The sequence below is a fragment of the Quercus robur genome, chromosome 7 (genome assembly GCF_932294415.1).
Source record: "Quercus robur chromosome 7, dhQueRobu3.1, whole genome shotgun sequence".
NCBI classification, from domain to species: Eukaryota; Viridiplantae; Streptophyta; class Magnoliopsida; order Fagales; family Fagaceae; genus Quercus; species Quercus robur.
Genome location: NC_065540.1, coordinates 5,913,202 through 5,938,591, shown reverse-complemented (window position 1 = coordinate 5,938,591; position 25,390 = coordinate 5,913,202). Strand labels below are relative to the sequence as shown.

At 35.5% G+C, this 25,390-nt stretch overlaps 1 protein-coding gene and 1 long non-coding RNA gene across 2 annotated transcripts in view; one reads left to right on the top strand and one right to left on the bottom strand.

Annotated features, from left to right (window-relative positions):
• Nucleotides 1-2,024: 2,024 nt before the first annotated feature.
• LOC126691919 (uncharacterized) overlaps nucleotides 2,025-25,390 on the top strand; it is a 39,828-nt gene continuing 16,462 nt past the window's right edge. Inside the window, exon 1 of the mRNA XM_050387258.1 lies at nucleotides 2,025-3,911. Within this exon, the coding sequence (XP_050243215.1) occupies nucleotides 2,135-3,911 (1,777 nt within the window). The 5' untranslated portion in view covers nucleotides 2,025-2,134. The remainder of the gene's footprint in view (nucleotides 3,912-25,390) is intronic.
• On the bottom strand, nucleotides 11,006-11,549 carry LOC126691920 (uncharacterized). The gene is made up of 3 exons (XR_007644888.1): nucleotides 11,463-11,549; nucleotides 11,149-11,369; nucleotides 11,006-11,054 (listed from the first exon to the last, which is right to left on the bottom strand). It is a non-coding gene; the product is annotated as an uncharacterized LOC126691920 (long non-coding RNA).

Genomic DNA, 25,390 nt, shown 5'->3' with positions numbered 1-25,390 from the left:
TTTATTTAACTAAAAATTTTGAAGAGATGTAGCTTGCAAAATGATAATGATACTATTATGTAACAATTTCAAAATAAGAAAATTCATGGAAGGAAATTGTAAAACTTTATTTGTTTGCGTGTGTGAGTGTTTTTTTTTTTTTTTTTTTGGAGTTAATATATGAAGTTCTCTTTTCATTAGATTTTGTTAAATTTAAGTTTCTTAATGACCACCCTCAGAAACATTCTTGAAGCTGCCACTGAATGGAGCACTACAAGAGGTGCACACAAATTGCTTGAGGAAATGGAAAACTACCTATAAATCACGACTCCAAAATTATTGGGGAGCACCATTGTCATCTTGTGAAAAAGTTGTTGTTTCAAAAAGAAAGACCTTATATTCTCCCACACAAATCAAAAGAATGTTGATTTTTTTTCCCCACATGTTTTCGGAGGTAGAAGTTTTTTAGAGAGAAGTTCTAATCTTATGACAATAATAGATTACAGAGTCAAGGACACATGAATTCTTCTCCACATCTGTATTGTAATGATTATACCTTATCGTTACAACATCTAAATTCTTGCAAAGGACACATGAATGCCTCTTTTCTTTTCTTTTTTGCTTTTTTGTTGTTTTTTCTTGATAAACATCAAAATCCTCACTAGATCATGTTCTTTTATATTATTGTTGCCTACATATAGAGAAAGCTTATAGACGCAATAAATTTCACACTTGTTGATAATGTGATAAATTAGTAATGTTAGGTAAAAATATGATGTCAATTATAAACCTATATGAGAACCAGTACATGGCCCACCAATACTTAATTGTTATAAAAAAATGTTGTCGAAATTTTTGTGTATGTAGTGTTGCTCTTTTCTTTCTAAATATCTCTAGGCAACGATGATGAGGATCATGAGGTGAGCTATCCAAAGACCTACTGCAGAAAGTAAGCCAGAGTGTTTGTTCTGCTCTAGCCCGCATACCGAATTCTTCATCTAGTAATACCTATTAAAGATACTAGTTTAATATGTGTTAAAGTGTATTAGCAAAAGAGACACGATAATATTGTAAAGCCCTTGTTGAGTTAATCCTAACTCTTATAGTCCCATAATTGAACTCTAATATAAGGTATATATAGGAACTATAAAAACTAGAGTTATTCTTACATGAGCTTTACAATATAATTGGGTCTCTTAGATCAATAACACACGTTAACACATAATAAACTAGAATCGTTACCCTTTACTTCACTCTCCACCAAGTATAATTCAGAAGCATCTTAGGAAAACAAGAAATGAGAATTGAGAAGGTTAGAGAGAATCAAATTAAATTCACTCTCCACCAAATTAAATTTACTCTTAGTTAAATTATAATTAGGAGAATCAATCCCTCCAAAGGAAAAAAAAAAAAAAAAAAAAAACTGAAGTAAAATTGTGTCTTTTGTCATTGAACTATGGGTTAGCTTTTTTAGTACAACAACTTAGCTATGTTTTTGAAGAGCTATGAAGTATGAACACCTCAATCTGCAACTATTTATTTCAGACAAAACGATAACATGCTTCAAACACAAATGTGGAATTGTGGATGGCCTAATTTATTTATGTATTTTTACTTTATTTTCCCCTTCCTGATTTTCTATGCTAGTAAATAAATTAATTAAGGAAATTAGTGGAAGTGATAATAGTCATTGAGTTGTGCGTGTCATTTTCTTGTACCATGACGTTTATCTTTTATTTTTAAGAATCACTTGTATACCATGACGTTGAAAATCTTACGTATATATGAAATTATGAATCACACTATCTTCACTAAGAAACCCTACCGTCCAAGCCAAAGTTATCTCACAGATTCTCACTCATCAATTTGATTATTTTTAAGGCTTTTGTCAATAAATGCTTGATGTAGAGGTTAAGATTCGATTAATACTGTATAAAATAATATATTTTATACATTTTTTTAAAAAGAAAAGTTAATAAATACTTTAAACACATTGGTTTAGGAAATATAACTTATGCATTGAGAGCAGTGGTTAACAGTACCCTTCTAATTTACAAAACCAGACTCCCTTATAAATTGCATGTACTAAACTCCCTCCTCATAAGTAAGTCTAAGCCTAGAGCTTGCGTATCTTAAACCTTTAAGATAAAAGAAAATGGTGGTGGCTGAGTTCAGAGGTGGTGGTGGGGGTTGGAGAGCCATTAAGAGCTTCGGCTTGCATGTGCTCCTTGGTAGATGGTTCATGGTCTTTGCATCGTTCTTAATCATGTCTGTCTCAGGTTCAGGGTACTTATTTGGCGCGTACTCCAACGACATAAAATCAACCCTGGGCTATGACCAGACATCGCTCAACTTGATCGGCTTCTTCAAAGACACGGGTGGAAACGTTGGAGTCCTATCTGGGCTTATCAACGAGATCTCACCCCCATGGGTGGTCCTCTCAATTGGGGTAATCATGAACTTGTTTGGGTACCTCATGATATGGCTTAGTGTCACAGGCCATATTGCCAAACCCCAGCTATGGCAAATGTGTTTATATGTATACATCGGTGCAAACTCACAGGCATTTTCAAATACTGGAGCTTTAGTCACTTGTGTTATGAACTTCCCAGAAAGCCGAGGCAGTGTTATAGGCCTTCTGAAGGGTCTTGTTGGTCTAAGTGGTGCTATTATGACACAACTCTACCATGCTTTCTACGGGGATAACTCAAAGGCTCTGATTTTGCTAATTGCTTGGCTTCCCGCAGCTGTTTCCTTTGTCTTTCTTCGAACCGTTCGGATTATAAAGACAGCTCGACGATCCAACGAGCTCAAAGTTTTTTACAACTTCCTCTATGTTTCACTTGGCCTTGCCGGGTTTCTCATGGTTTTGATTATCATACAAAACAGGATCAAGTTTACCAGGAGTGAATATGTAGGAAATGCTTGTGTCGTTCTTACCTTGCTATTTCTCCCACTTGCAATAGTTATGAAAGAAGAATTCAAACTTTGGAAGAGAAAGGAGCACCCCATGAATGATCCTATACAAGTGAAGGTGGTATCTGAAAATCCACAAGTATTGGAGCAACCATCACTGCCCCCAATTGAAGCTCGAGCAAGTGAAAGAAAGCCAGATTCTTGCTTGAGCAACATATTCAGGCCACCAGACAGAGGTGAAGACTACACAATATTGCAAGCACTTTTCAGCGTCGACATGCTAATTTTGTTTATAGCCACAACTTGTGGTATCGGTGGAGCATTGACGGCAATTGACAACTTGGGTCAGATTGGTAAGTCACTAGGCTATCCAACTCACAGCATCACAACCTTTGTATCACTCGTGAGCATTTGGAATTACCTAGGACGAGCTATGTCTGGCTTTGCTTCTGAAATCTTCTTAGTCAAGTACAAATTCCCTCGTACCCTAGTGCTTACACTTGTCCTTCTTTTCAGTTGTGTTGGCCATCTCTTAATTGCCTTTGCGGTCCCAAGTTCTCTTTACTTTGCTTCAGTAATTATTGGGTTTTGCTTTGGTGCACAATGGCCTTTAATGTTTGCAATCATATCTGAGATCTTTGGGCTCAAGTACTATTCCACTCTGTACAATTTTGGTACCATAGCAAGCCCAGTTGGGTCTTACATTCTTAATGTTAGAGTGGCTGGTCGTTTATATGATAAGGAGGCTTTGAAGCAAAAGCAAATGGAAGCTTTAGGCGTCACAAGAAAGGCTGGTCAGCAATTAACATGCACAGGGGCTCACTGTTACAGGATAGCTTTTATTATAATCACAGCGGTAACGTTATTTGGGTTCCTTATTTCTATTATTTTGGTTCTTAGGACGAGCAAATTTTACAAAGGTGATATCTACAAGAAGTTCAGAGAGGAAGCAAAGGCAGCAGCGAGTGAAATGGCCTCTACGGGAGATGACATAGTACCGGTGAGAGAAAGAGAAGGTGGAGTCAATTTCATTGCCTCATCCGATGCGGCCTCTTGCAGTAATACCACCAACACCAGCAGCATCAACCATCATTAAAATCATGAGTTGACTAGTGCTGATTGATTATGCGTATGATGTAATATATTGATCAAGTTATTTCTTTTTCATTTTAAGAGTGAGGAAAAAAAATTAAATAAAGAAAGTGTATGGACACATTTTTTGTGCCACAAACACTGATGAGTGCTGCTGAGAATGATAGAGAAAAAATAATTGTTTTATTTGAAAGTAATGATTGTTTACCATTAACAGTTGTACTTGTTATCAAGTTGTTGTAAAGTGTCTGCATAAAAGAATTTGTTAAGTATACACGTATGAATAAAGTCTTACATTAAATAATATTGACAATGATAAGTAGTTATTATAATATAATTGTGCTAAAACTTATTTAGACTTTGGAATTAAGCGTTACGATCATGACATTTTTTGCACTTTCACAATAAATTATAGGTTGTAAATTGTTATTAGTTGTAATTTGAACTTATCATTGAAATTATTTTTTTGTCCCTAATAACAGCTAAGAACAACTTGTTATTTTTGATTTGTTGTGAAAATGTGAAAAGATTGTGAACATAACATTTCTCTTTAGACTTAAACTTTTGTATCAAATGATATCCCTCTCTATATTTTACATTAAACTTTTAATAGAACTTTCCCCTAAGTATTTCTAGTTCTTCTTTCAAAAAAAAAAAAAAAAAATAAATATATATATATATATTTCTAGTTCTAGTTTCTAAGCATAAATTACTAAAATGGAATTCAATAACTTCGACTACCAATGCCATGAAAATTTGAACGGCTTGAACATTTTGTCAGGGAGAGAGGTTTAATAAATTCTAATCATATTATTTACTATGGTGGTTCATTTACCAAATAGTTATATTATTTTCACCGTTGGTTTTTTGTATTCTTAGTCAAATTGGAAATTTTAGATCGATAAGGAAACACAGAGTGTGACCAACAATTGCATGCTACACGTCTAGTCTTTTTAAAAAGAAAAATTGTTTAATTCAAGTGAGATTAGGTAATGCTAAAAAATTACCACATTTAACATTCTGTTAGATTACATGAGATATAAACTAATGGGAAGAAATCGATAAAGTATAATGTTTGCAAAAAAAATTTTGAACAAAAACAAACTTTGAGGGAAGAAATCGAAACTTTTGGAAAATGATGAAATCAATATTTTATTATTATTACTATTTATTTTCTTCTACAAAGAGCCAGAAGAGTTTACCTGAGCTAGGCCCAATAGATCGTATAAGCCGGCTTATGACGGCAAAAATGGCCCATTACCATCAATTTTCAAAATAATTTGCCCAGAAACACTGTTTCCAAACTATATAGCAATGTACCACTTTTTTGGGTACTCGAGCTTGGTGAGCTCGAGTACCATGTTTTTTTAACCCACTGTCGCCCCATATTCAAGGAGCCCTATAGTGGCGTTTTTAAGTTCTATAGTGACGTTTTCGGTCCCTATAGCGGCGTTTTCCTGCAAAATTTTTTTTATAAGTCCCCATAACAGGTTCAAGGGGCCCTATAGTGGCGTTTTTAATCCCTATAGTGACGTTTTTGGGCCCTATAGCGGCGTTTTTTTTGCAAAATTTTTTTATAAATCCCCATAACAGGTTAAGGGGCCCTATAGTGGCGTTTTTTGGCCCGAAAACGTCACTATAGGGCTTAAAAACGCCACTATAGGGCTCCTTGAATATGGGGCGATAGTGGCTTAAAAAAACATGGTACTCGAGCTTGGCAAGCTCGAGTACCTAAAAAAGTGGTATATTGCTATATAGTTTGGAAACAGTGTTTCTTGGCAAATTATTTTGAAAATTGATGGTAATGGGCCATTTTTGCCGGCTTATGACAGCAAACTAGTAGCTAGCAGCTTTTCCTCTTTTCATAGGATTAATAAAACAGATTCAGCCCAATCTTAGGTGGGTTAAGCCCATCAAAACCTAAAAACACAGTGTAACAGACATGTGATCTCCAGTGGGAGGAGAAATAAAGGAGAGCTCCAAGGGGCTTGCTCATTTGCAATGGGTCAACGAGTTTCTAACCCGGGCAAAATTTATGCTTAACATTTTTTTTTTCTTTAGATAGGAAGGATTACCATCATTCCCCAAAAAAATAAAAATAAAAAATCAACTCAATGAATTTTTTCTAAAACTCTTGCTGAAGTGAGTTAATGTTGTCAGGTGCTCTTACTCTTAAGAAAATTGTTAATAAACTATTTTTTTAAAAAAATTGACATCATTTTTATGAGGAATATAAAAAGTTGTCAAAATAACTAATTAATTTGTACTTTTCTAATGAAAAGTTAAAAGTTTTTAAAAATATATTCTAAACCAATACTCTTTAACTTTTTTTTTTTTAATAATAGTGACAGTAATAAATTTTTTTTTTAATAAAGACAAGAACTTTGTTAGGATAAATGTGCAATAGGGCGAAAATGGGTAACTAACCCTAATTTTCCAACTATCTAGTTAGTAGGTCCGGTTCTAAAAGTAATTTATTTTTTAACATCTCGAGTCTCAAAGACTCGATTTTGGGCATGTAAACCGAGTCTTTGAGGCTCGGTTTTTATGATCTGAGTTGGCAAAATTCCACGTGGAGTACACGTGGAACTTGAGACTCAAAGACTCGAGTTCCACGTAGACGCCACGTGGACGTGGATGCCACGTAGATGCCCTTAAAACTTGAGTCTCTGAGACTCGGTTTACTAAAAGTGAAACCGAGTCTCAGAAACTCGATTTTTAAATGTGGTTAGAAGCTCCATGTGGGCTGGTCATGTCTGTTTCCCATCAGGTTTGGTCATGTCCCATCTTGTTTTGTCTGGTCCAGTCTCTCGAGATTTAGAGAATATTTTGACTGATTCCTCTCTCAACAACTCTCATACAACTCTCACAAAACCTCTCTCAACTGTCATACAACTCTCATAAACTCTCATATACATTCAGCAGCAAAACGTTGCTCCTCTTTTAACTCTCATACAAGCCCAACATTCATTGTAGTCTCCCTCTCTCGCTCCCCCTCTCACTCTCATACAATCTCAACAGTACATTTGCACATCCTCATGTCAGGTAAGGGTCTCCTCACTCTGTAGTTGGGTGTTTAGTGCATATAACTGCTTTAGAAAGTGTTGCTTGCATTGAATTTGTCATGACATTTCCTGATAAAATATTTGTTTGTATTAAATATTTATATTTGTTTCCTGATAAAAAAAAAATTATATTTATATATTTAAATATATATTTATACAACTATATATATATATATATATTTAAAAGTATATATATAAATATATTTATTTAAATAGCCAGTATATATATATATATATATATATATTTATATATTATAGAAAAAGATACACGAATCCACCGACTAATAGTCCATCCACATAGAAATATGGAACAGACATGCATGAAGAGAAATATGGAGAGAGATTTTCTTCTTTCTCTCTTATTCAATCTTGGCAAATCCTAGTGCCTAGACAGTTCAAATCTGTGTTGTATCAATATCATTTTGTTAGGGTTGAGTCTAGTTCGAAAGCTATTAAAAGATGACAAAACTATCAAAATATGACAAGTTGATGATTTTTTGTTCATAGCTTTTTCACCATCTATATATAATGAATTTTGCAGTGAAAATTATTTCATTGAAAAGTAGGCATATAGGACTTCAAAACGAATATAATTTGATTCAATTTGGATTTTAAATAAGTGAAATGCGACCGTTTGAAATTGGCACAACTATATTATCTTCAAGATTTTCACTTGAGTAAAATGTTCTTGTTGACTATGTAAATTTTTAGGTTGTGAATTCTCATTTGTAGAAAATCTAAACAACCTATACAAGGCACAATAACAACAACTTTTTGGTGAGAGAGGGCAGTCACGAAATGAAGATCTTGAAGCCTTTCTCTTACCTAAAATAGAAAAAAAAAAAAACTTGGCAAAAAAAAAAAACTCATCTATGTGCTATGATCCAAAAAAAGAAGTTATTAGAATTCTTGACAACACCTTAAGCCTTAAATCTTTAGTAGTTGAATCCCTAGAGTTGTTTTTCCTTTCAAGAGTTTTAACTTAGTTACCAAATCTTGTGCTGCATAATTAGGCTTTATCATTATTGCTTTAGATTTCAAAGTTATCTGTCACTAACATATTATACTTGACTCTCTAATAGGTTCACAATCTCTGAAAAATATTAATATAAATGTATACTTCGGTGGACCCCTTGACAATCCTGGAGGGATTGACGGATTCCCATTTAGAGGGGAGGGTATCGAATGCTACTGCATGATGATATAACGTAAGTTGAAGACGTTGAATGATTTGAAGAGAAAAATAATGGAGGAATTGAATTTGAACCCTGCTTGGTATGACATCAAGATTATTTATCGTTACCCACAAGAAGTCCTTCATGAACGGATAAATTACGGGTATATGGTGATCAAAGAAGATAAACATGTAAATATGATGTTAATAGGATTCAGAAAATGCCCCAAGTAAATGCTGCTGAGTTGTATGTAAGTTTGGAGGCGCTTGCAGACAACACTATTGAGGTGGTGCAATAAACAACTACAGCTTTACAATTTACAACCCTAGATGATGGATGCACTACAATGAGAGGGTATACAATGGGAGGTTATACGCTCCAATCTCAAGATCATGTTGCCAATACTAGTGAAACCCTCTATCCTCAAGAGACACATTTAGAGGAGGAAGACGAAGATCATGCTGCGAATGATGGTGAAAATATTGATGATGGTGAAAATATTGATGATGTGGATGAGTACGAAGAGAGGATTGAGCGAGGCGACTTTGAGAACGATGTGGATGACCATGAAGTCGTTCCCAATTTTGAAGAGGAAAATATGGAGTACCATGATAAAGGTGATGCAGATGATGATATTGGCGTCCAGCATGATAGAAATACAACCATTGGCTACAGACCTTCTGCCGACTCATTCTACGCAAATACTTGGAAAGATATAGTTGATCCTTCACGTCTTCAGATACCATTTGTTTCTACTTGGGAAGATGGGATGCATTTTTGTAAAATGTTGACTTTTGCAAATAAAGAGGCGGTAAAGCATGCATTGATAATATACGCAGCAAATGATAATAGAAATTTTATAATCCGAAGGTCGACCAAAATGAAATTGTGCGCCGCATGTGTTGACGACAACTGCAAGTGGTACGTTGGGGTATTCATGAAAGCTAAATTGCTCCTATTAGAATGCGAAAAAATCATGGAACAGAAAACTGCATGCAATTGGTACTGGACCTGATAATGCAATGGGTAGCCTGCGTGGCTTAGTAGAGCTCATTTGCCAGGGGCGCATGGGCTCACATTTTAGGATGTACGAACTGGGACAGGCTTAAAAAACAGTGCTGATAAGATTTTGGCCTGAACTAAGGTTAGGTGCTCATAAGGCCTGCTAGCCTGAGAACACTCTTAACAGACAACAGGGACAAGCCCACTTACAAAATAAAAGAATAAAAACAAGAATTGGCTTACAAGCTGTCAGTACCTTTACAAAGTAGTAGCAGCTTTCCCTCCATGTTTCTTACAATCACAAACATCCGCTTTCTTGAGCTACTAAACTCCAATAAGGTCATTAATTTTCAAACTCCCATCCTTGGGCACTATTATCTTCTTGCTTCTTTTATTTATTGTTATCCTTTTAAAGGACAATTTTCTCCCTTTCCAGCTTTTACACATAAGCATGCCTCAACCTTGAAAATTGTATGATTGCAGTATAGTCATACAAACATATGCCATGTGCCACACACCTATACACACAAAAAGACATATATAAAAAAACAACAAAGAGTTGGCAGGTAGCGTTAAGTCTTATCTAGCAGAATTTGTGAAATAAAAATGTACCTCATTTGGAGGCTTATGACCTCTACACCAATTTCATCAGTGACATGCCTCAATCTCTTGGCATTCTGAGCCTTTCTAGGAAGAGGGAAAAACAAGAATGTTTTGAAAACATACAAGCACAATAAAGGATCAGCTGCATGTACCTTTATTTAACACATGAAGATTCTTTAGATAGAAATAGAAACAATAAGCAGTTCATTACTAGCACCAAATCTTATGATTGACAACCAGACAAGCATATGCATAGTCATACTTTTATTAAAAATGCTAGTACTGAATTTAGTAGGGTCTGAATTTTATTGCAAGGTTTTGAGTCATACATAGATCAATTTATAAATTATATTAAATAATAATAATCCTGCCCCATGTAAGTATAGAACTTTTTAGTGAAAAATCATAGAATACTCTAAAAACCAACTTTATGAACCTAATATTATATAGCTTCACTTTAGATAGCATCCAGTAACATTTTAAGCTCATTGAAATCAATCATTATTTGCTGTATTTTTTGTCTACATTGAAATATAAAGAAAATACAAAACATAGATATATTTAATAAGAGAGAGAGAGAGAGAGAGAGAGAGAGAGAGAGAGAGAGAGAGAGAGAGAGAGATTTTATGGCATGCAGCTGATAGATAGTACAAATCCTCCACATTTTGGAGATGGCCTAAAAGAGGGGATCAGAGATTACCTCGACAACTTTCAGCTGTGGAAACTGAATTATTTTCTGAAACTCCTTGAATGCAACTACCTCCTTGTAGTCATGTCAGATAAGAAAGGAGTGGTTGTAAAACAAGTATCTTTGAATGATGTCAAAAGGCATATCTTTCCTGCAAACTGCATGTTAATAGGCAACTGTTTATTACCTACTGATGTTGAAGTACATGAAACCAAGGGCAGTCCTAGGTGTATGCCATAATCTATAAGGACACTTTGATGAAAGTATGGAAATAGCCTCTAAGAGGTCACACAATTTTTCAATATGGCACTCCCAAATGACACATAATGGGTTAGTTTACCTTTGTTCCATACTAAATATGACTACCCCCACTAAAGGCATGAATTATGATGCAGCCATGAAATAGTAATACAACCTAAATTTTCTACCAAATAAAAAAAATAAAAAAATTACAGCTTATGATGCTTTAGGAAAAAATAGCAGAGCTTATCAGCTGCTGCTTGTAAGGTAATATGGTCTGCCCACTCACCAGATCTGCAACCAACAATATATCAGAAACTGAAGATAGAAATCTTCTCTACCAGCAAGCATAAAGAAAATATTTTGAACTTAAAGATTCCAACTTTACCATTCACACTGAAAATCACCCATTTTTTGGAATCAAAACCTTTATTCTTCACAAGCTGGTGCTCAAAGAAAATAGGTAGCAGCCCCAATGGTTAGATAAGCTAGAAATTGCTGATATGGCAAATAACAGATGCTTTTTAAATGTTGAGAAAGAAAACCCAGTTGGCACTTCCAGCAATTTTGAAGAGGAATACCCAGAAACTGATTTCCACAAGGACTTGGCTGTAGTAATGCATAAGCAAGGAAGCGGGAATTAAACTTGTATTCCTTAATAACAAAAGAACCATAGATAACCACAAACACATGAATATCTACCTCCAAGATAACAGCAGCAACAATTGTATCATTCACAAACACATGAATATCTACCTCCAGCTAATGTCCCAACTGTATCATTCACCTAGTTCCAATAATGTACATTAAAACCATTTTGGCCACAAAAATAATATCATGAACTTTTCAACACCAGATTGAAATGTCCAGTTAAAGGAATAAGGTATCATTTAAGTTACCTTTTTTGAACCTTACGCTTTCTCGTATAATGAGGAGGATGTCTTGCATGTGCTTTATCAGATGCCTTGGGCCCAGCTTTCTGTCCATGTTTGTGCCCCCCTGTCCCACAAGGAGGTGCCTTAGATATGCGTTTTGGCCGACCTTCTGCCGCTGCAGGTAGCCCAACAGCCTGCTTAGCCTGAACATGGGGTGGGTCGATGGCTGAAGAAGGGCCAGTAGACGTACTGTGGGAGGGTGGGTCCTGTTGCATGTCAGAAGGGGTTGGATCAATACCCAGGTCAAAGGATGGAATAGGTGACAGTTCAGGAGATGACCGTAGGGTGGGTGGACGAATGTTAGACCCAGGATAGGGATGTGGGGTGGGTGGAGGGATGGTGGGGCTAGGGGACTCATGTGGAGTGGATAAAGGGATGGTGGGGCTAGGGGATGGATGTGAGGTGGGTGAAGGGATGGTGGGGCTAAGGGATGGATGTGGGGTGGATGGAGAGGGATCGAGGGTAGGGACAACCTGAGGGGTAGCAACAGGCGGACAAGAGCAACGTCCGGCAGGAGCTGTGCTCGTGCTTGGGCTCTCAGTAGTGCTTGGCCTCTGAGTAGGTACTGCCGCAAAGTAGTTGCCTCCTCATTCGAGGCCTCAGGTTTCGGAGGTTGTATACGGCCAATCTCATGCACTGCCTCTAGCACATCAGTAATGTCCTTATGGTCTTCCGTGCCCACTGGGTGACGTGTCAACATACAGACATATCCTTCAATCTGCACATGGAAAAACCAAGTATATTAGTAATGCAATACCAAAATCAACAAAGCCAATCAATACTAAAATAAAGGTTGGTTTTGAATTGATACGGCAACTAATAATTACAAATTATAGGGAGACCAAGTGTTACATTGGACTAAATTGAAATTATCTTTTCTATTAAAGATGTAGCTAGTGGATATCATGTTGTCAAAAATGCAAATTAAAAATTCAAATGAGCAAAAAATTAAAAATAATAAAAATGGAAAGAAGAATGTATACCATAACTCTAAAGGCTGAAATAGGAGATATGACCTTAGAGCATCTCAAATTAGATTTTTATATGAACAAAGTTCTCTATAAGGTAAATCAACAAAATTGTCTATAAGGAATCTTAAGCAGACAACAATTTAAAAGGGAGGTTTGATGCTAAGCAGACATTGGACCACATAAGAAGAGTTCTCTAAATAGTGGTAAACTAAGTAACAAGTACGGTAAGACATAGAACACATGGAGAAGTTACCATTAGAATCAATCTAGCACCGGGGATATCGATGAACCTTCGAGTTACCCTTTTGAACCAACCGAAGTACTCATGCTGTGGAGGCATATCACCAAGCACTGCTTCACAACGCCGTTGAAGGCGATTACCCCACTCCACGATATGCATAGCATGTTTCCGCATCCAATCAACACCGACCTTCCCCCTTAAATCAATGGCATGAAGCACTGTGTCAATGTCAACATCGCGGGGAATTTCTTGGATCATCCCAAATTGACGAACAACACGATCCGGTGTATGTATCTCTACTAGGTGGAAACGTACAAGCGACACCATTGCCGTCCACACTACCCTCCCTGCAACGCACCACGGCGGAAGGTTCTCATATTCAGCTTCATACGGCTGCCACACCACCTACAATAGCCCAAAAACAGGTATGCAACACATTAGGCAACTATGTTTATATTTCAAAGTTCACCAAATGTATATCTTGTTCCTAAACATGTCGTACAAGGCATTTTCATACCTGGCTTGGCAACATTAAAGCTATTTGCTCCCTATACCTATCCCTGAAGACTTGGGCGGGCCTGTTTTTCTTGTTTGGGACCCACACCCACCTACAATCAAGAACATGGGATCAATATCTACAACTTTCCTACTAAGATAATATTATGATTAAAACTATAATGTAATCACATATAACTACTAAGAGAATCTTATAGATATTTACTCAATTAATAATATCACTAGAATAAGAAACAATCCTTATAAAAATAGAGCACATACAAGCTATATGACAATCACAAAATTAGAGTATATTAACGTAATCATATATATTGAAACTCTGTTTAAAATTTTTTAATGTTGACATAAATAATTCGTAGAAGCCTTTAAAATAAAAATAAAAATTTATATTTCAAGTTACATGATTGTGGGCTTAGGTAATGATCACATAATGTATATGAAGTTACTAAGGTAGAGACTTACTTAAGGGATAGTGGACCACGCATTGGAGGCCCATAAGCACCCACTGGTGGGCCACGCTCAACTGTTGGGCACAAATAGGGGAAATACTGGACCAACAGTAAGCATCCACCAATCTGACTGGCTTTCTTATCGCTTGCCCTGCATAACTCTCGGTACAACCATGCAAGACAAGCACTTCCCCAACTGTACCTTCGTGGGTTGCAAAGGTCTTTCAACTGCTGCACCCACATTAGATGCACCCTATCATTGGATTTGTACATGAAGATTGTGTCCCCCAGTAGCGCTAAAATGTAGCATCGTGCGTACTTATGCAGTTGATCCTCTTCAGCATTACGCAGCAATTGATCGGCAACTTGCTCCAAAAGCCGTTTGATGAGAATCCTCTGGCCAGTAAGTTGCGTATGGTCTTGATTTATAGGTCGAAAGCCAAGGTACTCATGGCAAACATTCTCCCATTCTTTTTGCGTGCTCCCTATTATAGCGTCACTATCAACAGGAAGCCTAAGAAGACCCTCCACATCCTACAATGTGTTGGTGACCTTACCATGTGGCATGTGGAAGGTGTGAGTCTTGGGCCGCCATCGCTCCACTATGGCCGTTATCAGGCCATGGTCAATCTCTCTGCCCGGGGTCCTGAGGAGTCCCTCCAAACCAAGTGCCTTAATGATGTCAACGACTCGGTCCTCCACCATTGGCTCTTGATTGGAGAACTCTTCACTACGGCTACGGTAGGTAAGGGACCTTGGATCCTGCACAAAACAGAACCATGGATTAACATATGACAGCAAGTGCATGTACATTGTATGAATTAAATGCATGTACATTTGTTAAATCTTTAGTGCTGTGTTTTATCTGCCCATTCCAAATAACTTTTGATCGATGGTTGGGCTGCAACTTCAACACTGACATGTCAATGGGGCCAAGCTGCGCATGGTTAATCTGTCCAGCATTTGCAGCAGCCATACTGCACAAGAATGATAAGCAATTAGCACGTACTAGACATTATTGAAAACAAAAACAAAAACAACCTAAGAAATATTCTCAATAATAATACATAATGAAACAAGGAAAATGGATCGAATGAACTTATTACTATAAGATTCCCCTAAAAAAAAAATTATAAGAATATCATGTTGTACTTGTACAAGGTCAAAATGTTACTTTTGACGACATAGAAGCCATTCTCAAGGAATTGAGTGCTGAAATACACATTTTCAAACGCTCGAATTCCATTAACTCAGAAATATATATATATATATATATTTCTAACTATCCAAAATGAACATTGATTTTAGTTTAATATGTCCCATGTGTCATAAACATTATCCATATCATATATCATTGGTCTTTGAAGATGTAAACATTGAAATCATGTGCATCATATTTCCCGAATCATGTAGCTTTTCACTTTATTCCATATTTGTTTTCATAGTTAATGTTCAATTAATGTTTGAGTACATATGTAGGATCCAAGACCATTGAACAATTGAGTGACACCAATCAGTCAATTAGGCATGTATGTATGGGACTAATAAGACAATGCCACATGATTCAATTCAATTAATTGGACCACATATATGCCAAGTGTCACACGCCAACATGCCAAAGAAGACGAAGTAATTAAGGAATGTTTTCCAATGTATATCTATACCTCACTTATATATTAATAGTACTATATTATCTTCCCCTAAAACCCAAAAAATAAATATTGAAGAAATATGACAGCTTAGCCTCATTGAAATTGTTCCTCCCAAAATACAAACTGCATGTGAGGGTGTCACCCGAGAAGGGAAATACGCATGGGAAAGCAGTACAATGATATTGACAATGGTTCTATGGTTTTGGTCTACATTTTTGGCATCCTATCCATGTGAAGGCCTAGCAATCCAACAACAAGTTTATAAGATGAGGTCTGCTCCTCAGTCAAACAACATGGAGATGGACCATAGTGCACGTATACACACATTTTACTCCACATATAGAGAGCCTGTTATAGGTCAATCATTTGTCTTGCCCTGTGGCAGATACTTCAGAAAGAACCCTACCAACTGACAACAGATTTTAACTCCCATTTGAATTAATAGGTAAGTACCATGGTCAAACAAGGAAAACTAAATATATAAGCCACTAGTACTAGATAGCATCCATCAAAAGAATAAAAAACGCCTTCGAAGCCAAATAATTTTTATGATCAACATAAAATATAAGTTCCCAAGAAGATTATACAGAAATTTCATGTCGAAATTGTCATACACAAAATGATTTTTTTAACCCAATCAATAGAAAGAATATGATCAGTGGAAAGGAATAGAACCAACTTATGCCAATGATAAAGCATGTTTGATTAATGGAGAACTCAATTTTACTTATAAAGTTATCAGGGCCCATTCCGATGAGGGAGGGTTCCTCACCTGAAAACCCAGATCCCAATTAAGAAAAAGGAAGAAAAAAAAAGTCAATTCAAGTGTCTCCCCGTCTAGACAGCTTAACATTGTTGCACACAATGAAGTCATTTCCATTTCCTATATCTTGAACATAATCTTCCCAAGGCCAAAGCCAATGAATAACAAGCAATTACTTTATTTTCTTAGTTTTATTTAACTCAACTTCATGTCATCATTTATATTATTCACGATTGAGTCTATAGTGTTTAAAACAATTTTTTAAATAAATAAAATAAAATTCCACCAATTTGATTTCTTCCTAATAACCTTTACATTACCTATGAATGAACGTCATCTAATATCATAATTTTTGATTGATCCACATCAAACCAGCTAATGTCAACAAAATGGCTCTTAAATAAAATTTAACACAATAATGTTAGACAATACTGATTGTTTGGTTTATAAAATCATAAATTAAGTTCACCCGGGTGAGTTTTTGTTGAGCTGAACATGACATGATTTACATTCATGTTAAACAATACTGATTTTAGAGAAAAAGTATATATATTACTAACATCTCTAAAATCACTAAATCAAAGTATATTTTCTCCAACAAAAGACTAAAATTAAATCCTCAGTAACCTAGTAGGCCAATGTTACTGTAATTATTAAAAAAAAAAAGCACTAAATTAGAGTAAAGTTTTTCCATAAAACAACTAAAAATTAAATCCTTAGCAACCCAACAAGTATATAAATATATATACATATATCTCCAATTTCTCTATTCTTAGTAACATATTTACCATAACTGACCAAATTAAACTAAAAAAATTCCCTTATTCAAATCTCATCTTTCTTTGTATGTTCACTCATATGTCTTAACATTCTCCTTTAGCTACACTCTTTTTTATGAATATGTTGTTTTTCTCACAACCTAACATTCAATATCATAGATCATAATTGATCTTATAGTCGTCTTTATAAAAAAAAAAAAAAAAAATATATATATATATATATATATATTCTTTTAACTTAACAGTCATTCTATAATATACAATACTCATGTTGTGCTTCTCCTCTTAATCCACCATACTCTTATCCTATGATTTACATCACCTCCATTCTCTCATTCTCTTTGAATTATTGATCCAATATATCAAAAACTCCTATTGTTTGATATCTCTTAATCATAAAGTCTTAGAGCCCCTTAATCCTTGTTACTACGTTGACTAAACTTACATTTCATCTACTATGTTTTGGTCTTGCTTAAAAAAATCCCTTTACATTCTTCTCAAATCAATGTAATGAGCTTATTCTTTCTCAAAAAAAAAAAAAAAAAAAAAAAACAAAACAAATGTAATGAGCTTATTTATCACCGGCATAGTACCAAACAAATATATATATATATATATATATATGAACTTAATGTTGATCCTTGATAATTTCTTATAGTTATATATAGGAAACTTGTATTGTCTTAACTTGTTCTCACACTAATTACAACTCCACCGGACCACCATACCTATTTTAATCAATTGAATAATAAATATATTTTGGAGTTTTTTTTTTCTTACAAAATCCATTCACATAACCTCTTTAAGGACCCTATAAATTGAAAAGGGTACTATTAACATGATAATTATTCAAGAAAATCTATAGACACAAAATTTGACACTCACTAATGTCGTAGATTGTTAGTAGTAAGTAAAAAATTAATATCTATATTAACCCGAAATAAAAACCAATACATGATTGCCAACTCATAGAAACACATTATTCTAATACCATTACCATTACCATTATTCTAGTCATTCATATCTCTCATAGAAACACATGACATCTCTAAAAACCCTGTTAACATACTGGTTTTTACCCAAAGTGACGTTACATACACACAAAAAAATTGAAAACTTTTTTCATACCTATTGAGTTGACAAATTCTTACTAATTTTTATTTGAACCTACACATGCCACTTCTTAACTTATGAATAATAATTTTGACACATCAATAGTGTCAATTTTTCGGCTACTTACCTGGAAGTTCAAGAGAAACATCCACTCTTTCTACAAGAAGAGCCATAACACTTACCTGGAAGTTCAAGAGATCAACTGAACCTAAAAAACCCTAAAAGAATGACTAAGTTAATTGCTTTGCCTTCCTTCAAATTGCCTCCAATATGAAATATGTTAGGGGCAGGAGAACACCCCAAGATGGCAGATGGCCTTATCATTCTGGAAAGCTTGATACCCATTACGTAAGAAAATGCTGGGAAAAGGGAAAGTGGATCTCAGTCTTGGTTGTTACCTAGTAATTGGGAGGGCAGCATACCTGTCCTAGGCACAATTTTTTTTTTTTTAGACAATTTTTTGTCATCTTAGCATCCTGGGGAAAAAAATACGTGAAAAAGCAAAATTTCTCAAGACACTAAGCAATGAATGAAAAAAGAGATAAAATATTAATAATCAGGCCTGCTAAGTTCAGATATTCAAAAGAGTATATTGATCACTACATTCAGTATTCATGTTGTATAAAAAGTCTATTGGAAGTTTGGAGGGAGAGGAGAGTAGAGGGTAAGGAGGAGAAATTGAGGAGAGTGGAGGAGAGGGGAGGGTTATGATTAAACTTACTCCTTATTTGAATGTTTTAAAAATTAAGTGGAAGGGGAATAGATATCCTTCCCCTTTGTTTGGACATTTTAAAAATTTTAGTTGGGGGAGTAGAGGGGAGGGGAATGATCATATAATTTGGCCATTATTATCCTCATTTTCTAGTTTTAAAGAAATAGATATAAATTGACATCATCAGGGCAAAATTGACAATTTAAAATAAGTGGAACCCCTCCCCTCTCCTCTCCCTCCAACTTCCCCCAAATTGAGGGAATTAAAAATAAAAGGGTTTGAAAGGGTAAGAAAGTTGTCCCAAATCCCCTCAAAACCTTCCCCCTCCCCCTCTAAAAAAATCCTAACATGGCTCATTAAACCATTCTCATTGTTCTCTCTCTACACCCCTCCTCCACCTCCATCCAAACACATTCTAAGGCATAGCAGGTGTTATAAACATCAATTTGAGAAAAAGGACAGTTACTTGTGGATTCTTTAATCATATACCACCTCTCTCTCTTAGTATCCCTCATTTGAACTATGACAACAACAACAAGGCCAGGGTCCCAAATTTTTTGGGGTTAGCTACAGATCCTCAACAGATTAGTCAAGGTCGACTACATATATTCCTCATTTGCACTAAAAGAAAAAATACTTAAAGTTACACTGGGTGTCTAAGAATGATTCAGTATTCTGCAAAGATAATTTAGTTGACCAAAATTTGTTCCACGCGTGAAACATCTAGTTCTTAATGCAAAGACCAAAGTGGGAATCTATTCCAACACTTGAACCATAATGATGCGATGAACTAGGGCTAGTTTCCCTTTTTTAAAAGCTACAAAATCAGAACAAGAAGAACAAGCAACAGAACAATCTCACAGACAGGAACAAAACAAAAGAGACGACTACTAGTTCCATCCTATCCTCATGAAAGACTTTGTTGCCTACAATGCGAGATGGCACACATCCTTCAAAATAATTCTGAAAACTTGACAAAACCACAGACCCTAAAGCTTTTATTTACAGGTTTTGATGTCGTTGATGGTTGCTTGCTGCTAAATCCCATGTACACTTTGTACAGCTACTACAAATATCTTTACTACTAGTTAAGACCAGTATTCTTTGAGAGCCACTTTGTTTGAGAAAAAACAACGTTTCTCACATATATATTATGCTTTGTGCCTTTAAGCCAAGAAAAAGGTAAAAATCCAATAGCATATATATTCATGACCAACATGTGGAAATTCTCAAAAGGCGGATTAGGCTAAGCAAGATGTTGTAATGAGAACGTCAATCAATAGTTCTTAACATCCAGAGAGTATCTTCTCCAACAAAAAGAATTAAATTAATAATGACTTTATTGCCTTTATCATCAAATGGTCAAAACTGGGCTTCCTCTTATGCACTTTGTAACAAGTTTGTGTCATACAGGGTGTTAAACAACTTCTAACTTGAGTACTTACCTTAAGGGTTATAGGTGCATTTATCCTTAGTGGCACAATTATAATACTTGGGGTTATACCATCATAGTCGCCTTATGAAAAGTACAAAGAAGATTTCCTATCCTAGTAGAAGGGTAGAGGAAGCAAAGACAGAAGAATGTTTTATATCGAGCACTAGTAGCGATTCATTTAAAAATATAATAGATGCATAGCCTACCTCAGTTCCCACAAGTCTAACTAGGTCAAGTTTTGTATTAAATCTTGCTCCACTTCGATTAGAGAATGAGCTAGAACCAGCTAACTGAAAAAACTTAGCCTAAAATGTTCGATTGTAGGCTGTTTATTGATCAAACCTTAGCCTAATTTTTTTCCATATGTATACAATTTGGGCTCTAGAAGTTAAAGCAATGCATTTGAAAAAATGTAGATTTCCATAGAAAAGCATGTGATACAATTTGTAGAAATATTGCTAACCACAATGTCAAGATCCTTCTTACATTATTTCTTCATTTCCTTTGTAGCAAGGCTATTACATCAAGCTAACAATTGACAGTGGAAAAAACAAACAGAAGTAGGACACATCATAGCTAATAATTTTGTGGGCTTAAGCATCTCACCCAAAAAAAAATCGTTATGCATTCATCATATGATTAATAAGCATGCTCCCATAATGACACATAATCATAAAAATGCCACCATAGATGTCATAAACACCCATGCACAAGGAAGCACATCACCAATAAACACAAATAAAAAGATCTAAATAGTATGAAAACATAGAAATGACCCTCCTAATAGATATTCCATTCAATTTTTATAAAAATAATTTCTCCATTAGAGTTATAACAAATTAGTAACAAAAAGGTTCCATCACTTTTTTTTCTTCAGTATATGTTCAAATATACATTACTCCAATGAGCCCATGTTAGGTCACACATGGACATTTCACCAGGCTTAATAGAAATATGTCATACACTGCTTTGGAAGTGTCCAATTCAGTTACTGCCAGAAAATCTGATGCAAGTAAGCAATTTCAATCATATGTCTTCAAGGAAACAATATGCCATCTCATTTACGAGATTACAAACACAAAACTACATAAAATACAATGCATTTTCTTAAATGCATAATTCAACAACAGGAAAATGTGACCACCTGGAAGAATCCAAATGAAGTATATTAATGTTCATAAATACACTGAGGCAAAGTGTAGCAATAAGCAGCAAGTGGTGTTTCAGATATTTTACAGCCACTTACCTCACAGTTCAGAGACTCAAATTACAGTATTTCCAAGGACTTGTTGACAAATGGTATTCCACTTTAGACAAGGGGCCACTCTAGAACATTGTTGTTAGTATCAGAATGGAGACCATCTAGGCTGGTAAAATGGTCACCTTTCCTGCCAAGATCTATGAGGGAAGACTGGTCAATAAGGATATCCTCCCAATATTTATTTCCAATTTCCATTGACAGAGATATACCTAAGGAGGATTATAAATTCCCTGGTCTAATTATCAAATCCTAGTCTGCTTCCATCAATCCAAAAAAGATTCGGTTCAAATTCATTGAAAAACAACCAACTTCAGTACCCTTAAATTCAACAAATTGATGCAAGCATAACATATTAGGCAACAAAATCACCACAAAATTATATCGGCTTAATCAATCTACCACTAAAAATTAAAATTTTATCATAAAATGCAAGTACAAATAATGATTATATTGGACTAAAATTTTTCGGCTACTTACCATAACCAACCAAATTAAACTTAGATCAAACTAAATTTTGATCAACAAAGCACTAAAATTTATAAACAAACCTAGAAACATAATCCAATTCCACATACCAATTCAATCTCAAAAAACAATAAAGCTTCTATCCTTTTTAACAGTTCTATTAGAATTCAATACAGAAACCAAAATAGAAAGAAAAAAAAACGAACCGAACCCAAAGTTTCTTTGGTTTTTCCCACTGTTTCTCAGCAACCAAACAGTGAAACACACTTTGCATTTTGCATAAAGGGACTCACCTTTTTTTCTTTTTTTTTTCTTCAGATACCGCGTAGACTGGAGACTAAGTGAGAGTAGAGAGGGTGACAGGGACGTGTGACAGTGGGTTGGTGAGTGAGAAAGTGAGAGGGTGAGTGAGAGTGGGTTGGGGTTGGGGTTGGTGAGGCTGAGAGAGTGAGAGGGTCCGACCGGTGAGGCTGAGAGGGTGAGTGGGTCGGGGTCGGCGTCAGTGAGGCTGAGAGAGTGAGAGAATGAGAGGGTGAGTGAGAGTGGGTCGGGGTCGGTGAGGCTGAGAGAGGGAGAGGGTTTGACTGGTGAGGCTGAGAGAGTGAGAGGGTGAGTGAGATTGGAGAGACAGAGCGTTAAATTCAAAAAATCCCCTATTAGAAATCGAGTCTTATAGACTCGGTTTCTAGGTGGCTTCCACGTGAGTCCATGTCAAATGCTATTGCCATGTTACAAACAAATGGAAATCGAGTCTCTAAGACTCAATTTCCAGATGGATGCCAAGTGACAAGAACGCCACATCAGATCTCACTCGAACATAAAAACCGAGTTTGTGAGACTCGGTTTACAGCCCCAAAATTGAGTCTCTTAGACTCGAGATGTTAGTAAATTAATTACTTTCGAAATTGGACCTACTAACTAGATAGTTGGGAAATTATGGCTAATTTTCCATTTCGTCCGTGCAATAGTCAACCCAGATTGAAAAGTGAAAATCACATTTTATGAATGTGTTCCTTTTCCTCGTAGAGCCAAAAGGCCCAAAAACCCAAAAGTCACTTGTCAAAGAAAAATAACAATAGCCAATGAAGAAAGAAAAAATTTAGGACCACCCCAAGAAAGATTGTAAAAAGAAAGTTTTAATGTGCGGGCTTGTGGATTGTTTTTTTTTTTTTTCATAAGTAGCTGGTTCTAACTTCTAGATATTGGCTTAAACAGACCTAAGGAGTGAAGCAGATTCAAAGAGACTACCAACCAATTTGCATGTTTGCCAAAGATACATCTTATCTTAAAAGTTGTCTACCCCAAAATTTTGGCATCTATCTATTCAGATTGTTCTTTGTTATTAACGTGTAGTGAGCCTATAGTTAAGATCAAGTGTAAAAGGCTTGTGGGCTTTAGGTCCACTTTACTTGTCTTGCTTAGTACACATACTTGTACAACACATTTGTCTTCTATATAAAAACATTTTTGTAAGTGGACAAGATTCACTCTGATGGGTCTATTGAGCGCTATAAAGCTCGTCTTATTGCAAAAGATTTTACATATGAGCATGAGATTAATTATGAAGAAACCTTTGTTTCGGTTGCTAGAATCTCATTTGTTCGTACCCTTTTAGCTGTTGCCACTACCAATAAATGAGATCTTTTCAAATGGATGTGGAAAATACATTCTTTAATGAGAATTTAAGTGAGAAAGTTTATATGCAACCTCCTCTTGGTCTCTCTATTGAATTGAACATAGTTTGTCACCTTCGACATGCACTTTACGACCTTAAACAAGCTCCGCGAGCTTGGTTTGTCAAGTTCAGCTCCACCATCTTTTGCTTAGGTTACACTACTAATCCTTATGATCCTACCTTATTTCTTCGTCGCACTAACAAAGACACTATTTTGCTTCTCCTATATGTGGATGACATGATCATAACTAGTGATGACCTTAGTGACATTTAAGAACTCAAGGATTTTCTCAGTCAACGGTTTGAGATGAAAGATTTTGGACATCTCAGCTACTTTTTCGGTCTTGAAATCACTCATTCCACTAATGGACTTTATATCACTCAAGCCAAGTATGCTTCTGAACTTTTGTCTTGAGTTGGATTCACTATTAGTAAGACTATTGACAGTTTAGTTGAACTTAATGCCCATCTAACTCCCTCAGTTGGGAAATCATTGTCTAATCACTCTCTTTACAAATGATTATTTGGTAGCCTAGTTTATCTCATTGTCACTTGTCCAAACATTTCTTATGTTGTTCACCAGGTGAGCTAGTTTCTATCAACTCCACGATCAACTCATTACGCTGTTGTCTTACATAATTTTCGATACCTAGAGGGCACTCTCTTTCATGATCTCTTGGCAAAGTAAGAAATAAACTGTTGTGGCCAGCTCCAGCACTGAAGCAAAATATTGTGTTCTTACTGATACCACATCCTAACTCCTCTAATTTCGATGGCTTCTCAAGGATTTGGGTGTGTCCACACTCTCTGTTGTTCCTCTATATTATGATAACCAGAGTACTATTCATATTGCTCACGATGATTTTTTTTATGAACGAACTAAACATATTGAGATTGATTATCATATTATCTGTTATCATCTTGTCCATGATGCTCTCAAGCTGCTCTCAATTTCCTCTTAAAATCAACTTGCAGATATTTTCACCAAGTCATATCCTAAGGGATATTTTCGTGATTTGGTTGACAACCTCAAGTTAGTCTCACACCCACCTTTAGTTTGAGGGGAGCTATTAACGTGTAATAGGCTTGTGGGTTTTAGACCCACTCTACTTGTCTTGCTTAGCACACATATTTGTACATCACACTTATCTACTATATAAAGACACTCTTATATTTGTCATTATTTGAGAAGTACAATACAATAATCTGATATTTTTAACATTCTTGATCACTTAAAATGAAAATACTAAAGAAAATGACTATGACTTAGAGAGCTTGAAATATCTAAGTCAGTTCGTTGGCTACAAGTACAAGACAATATTTTTCTCCATATATGGGGTAGGCGTTCCCTCTTCCATGATTCTCTCTGCCTAACACTTTCTTTTGACAAGAATCCCTCCCTTTTGAAACAAAAATTTTCAAACTCTTTTAATGTTTTTAAGATGGAAAGTCGTGGCTAAAGTCAGAACCATGTTTTTCCTTAAGGGGTTAGAGTATAATTGTATAAAAGCAAAATAAAAAAAAAATCACCGGCTAATTAATAATAAGAATCATTAGCTCCTTTCCTTCTTTAAAAAAAAAAAAAAAAAAAAAATCATATTGAGAGTCAAGAATAAATTAATACAAAGAGTTATATAACTCAACTAATACATCTTTGTGTTTC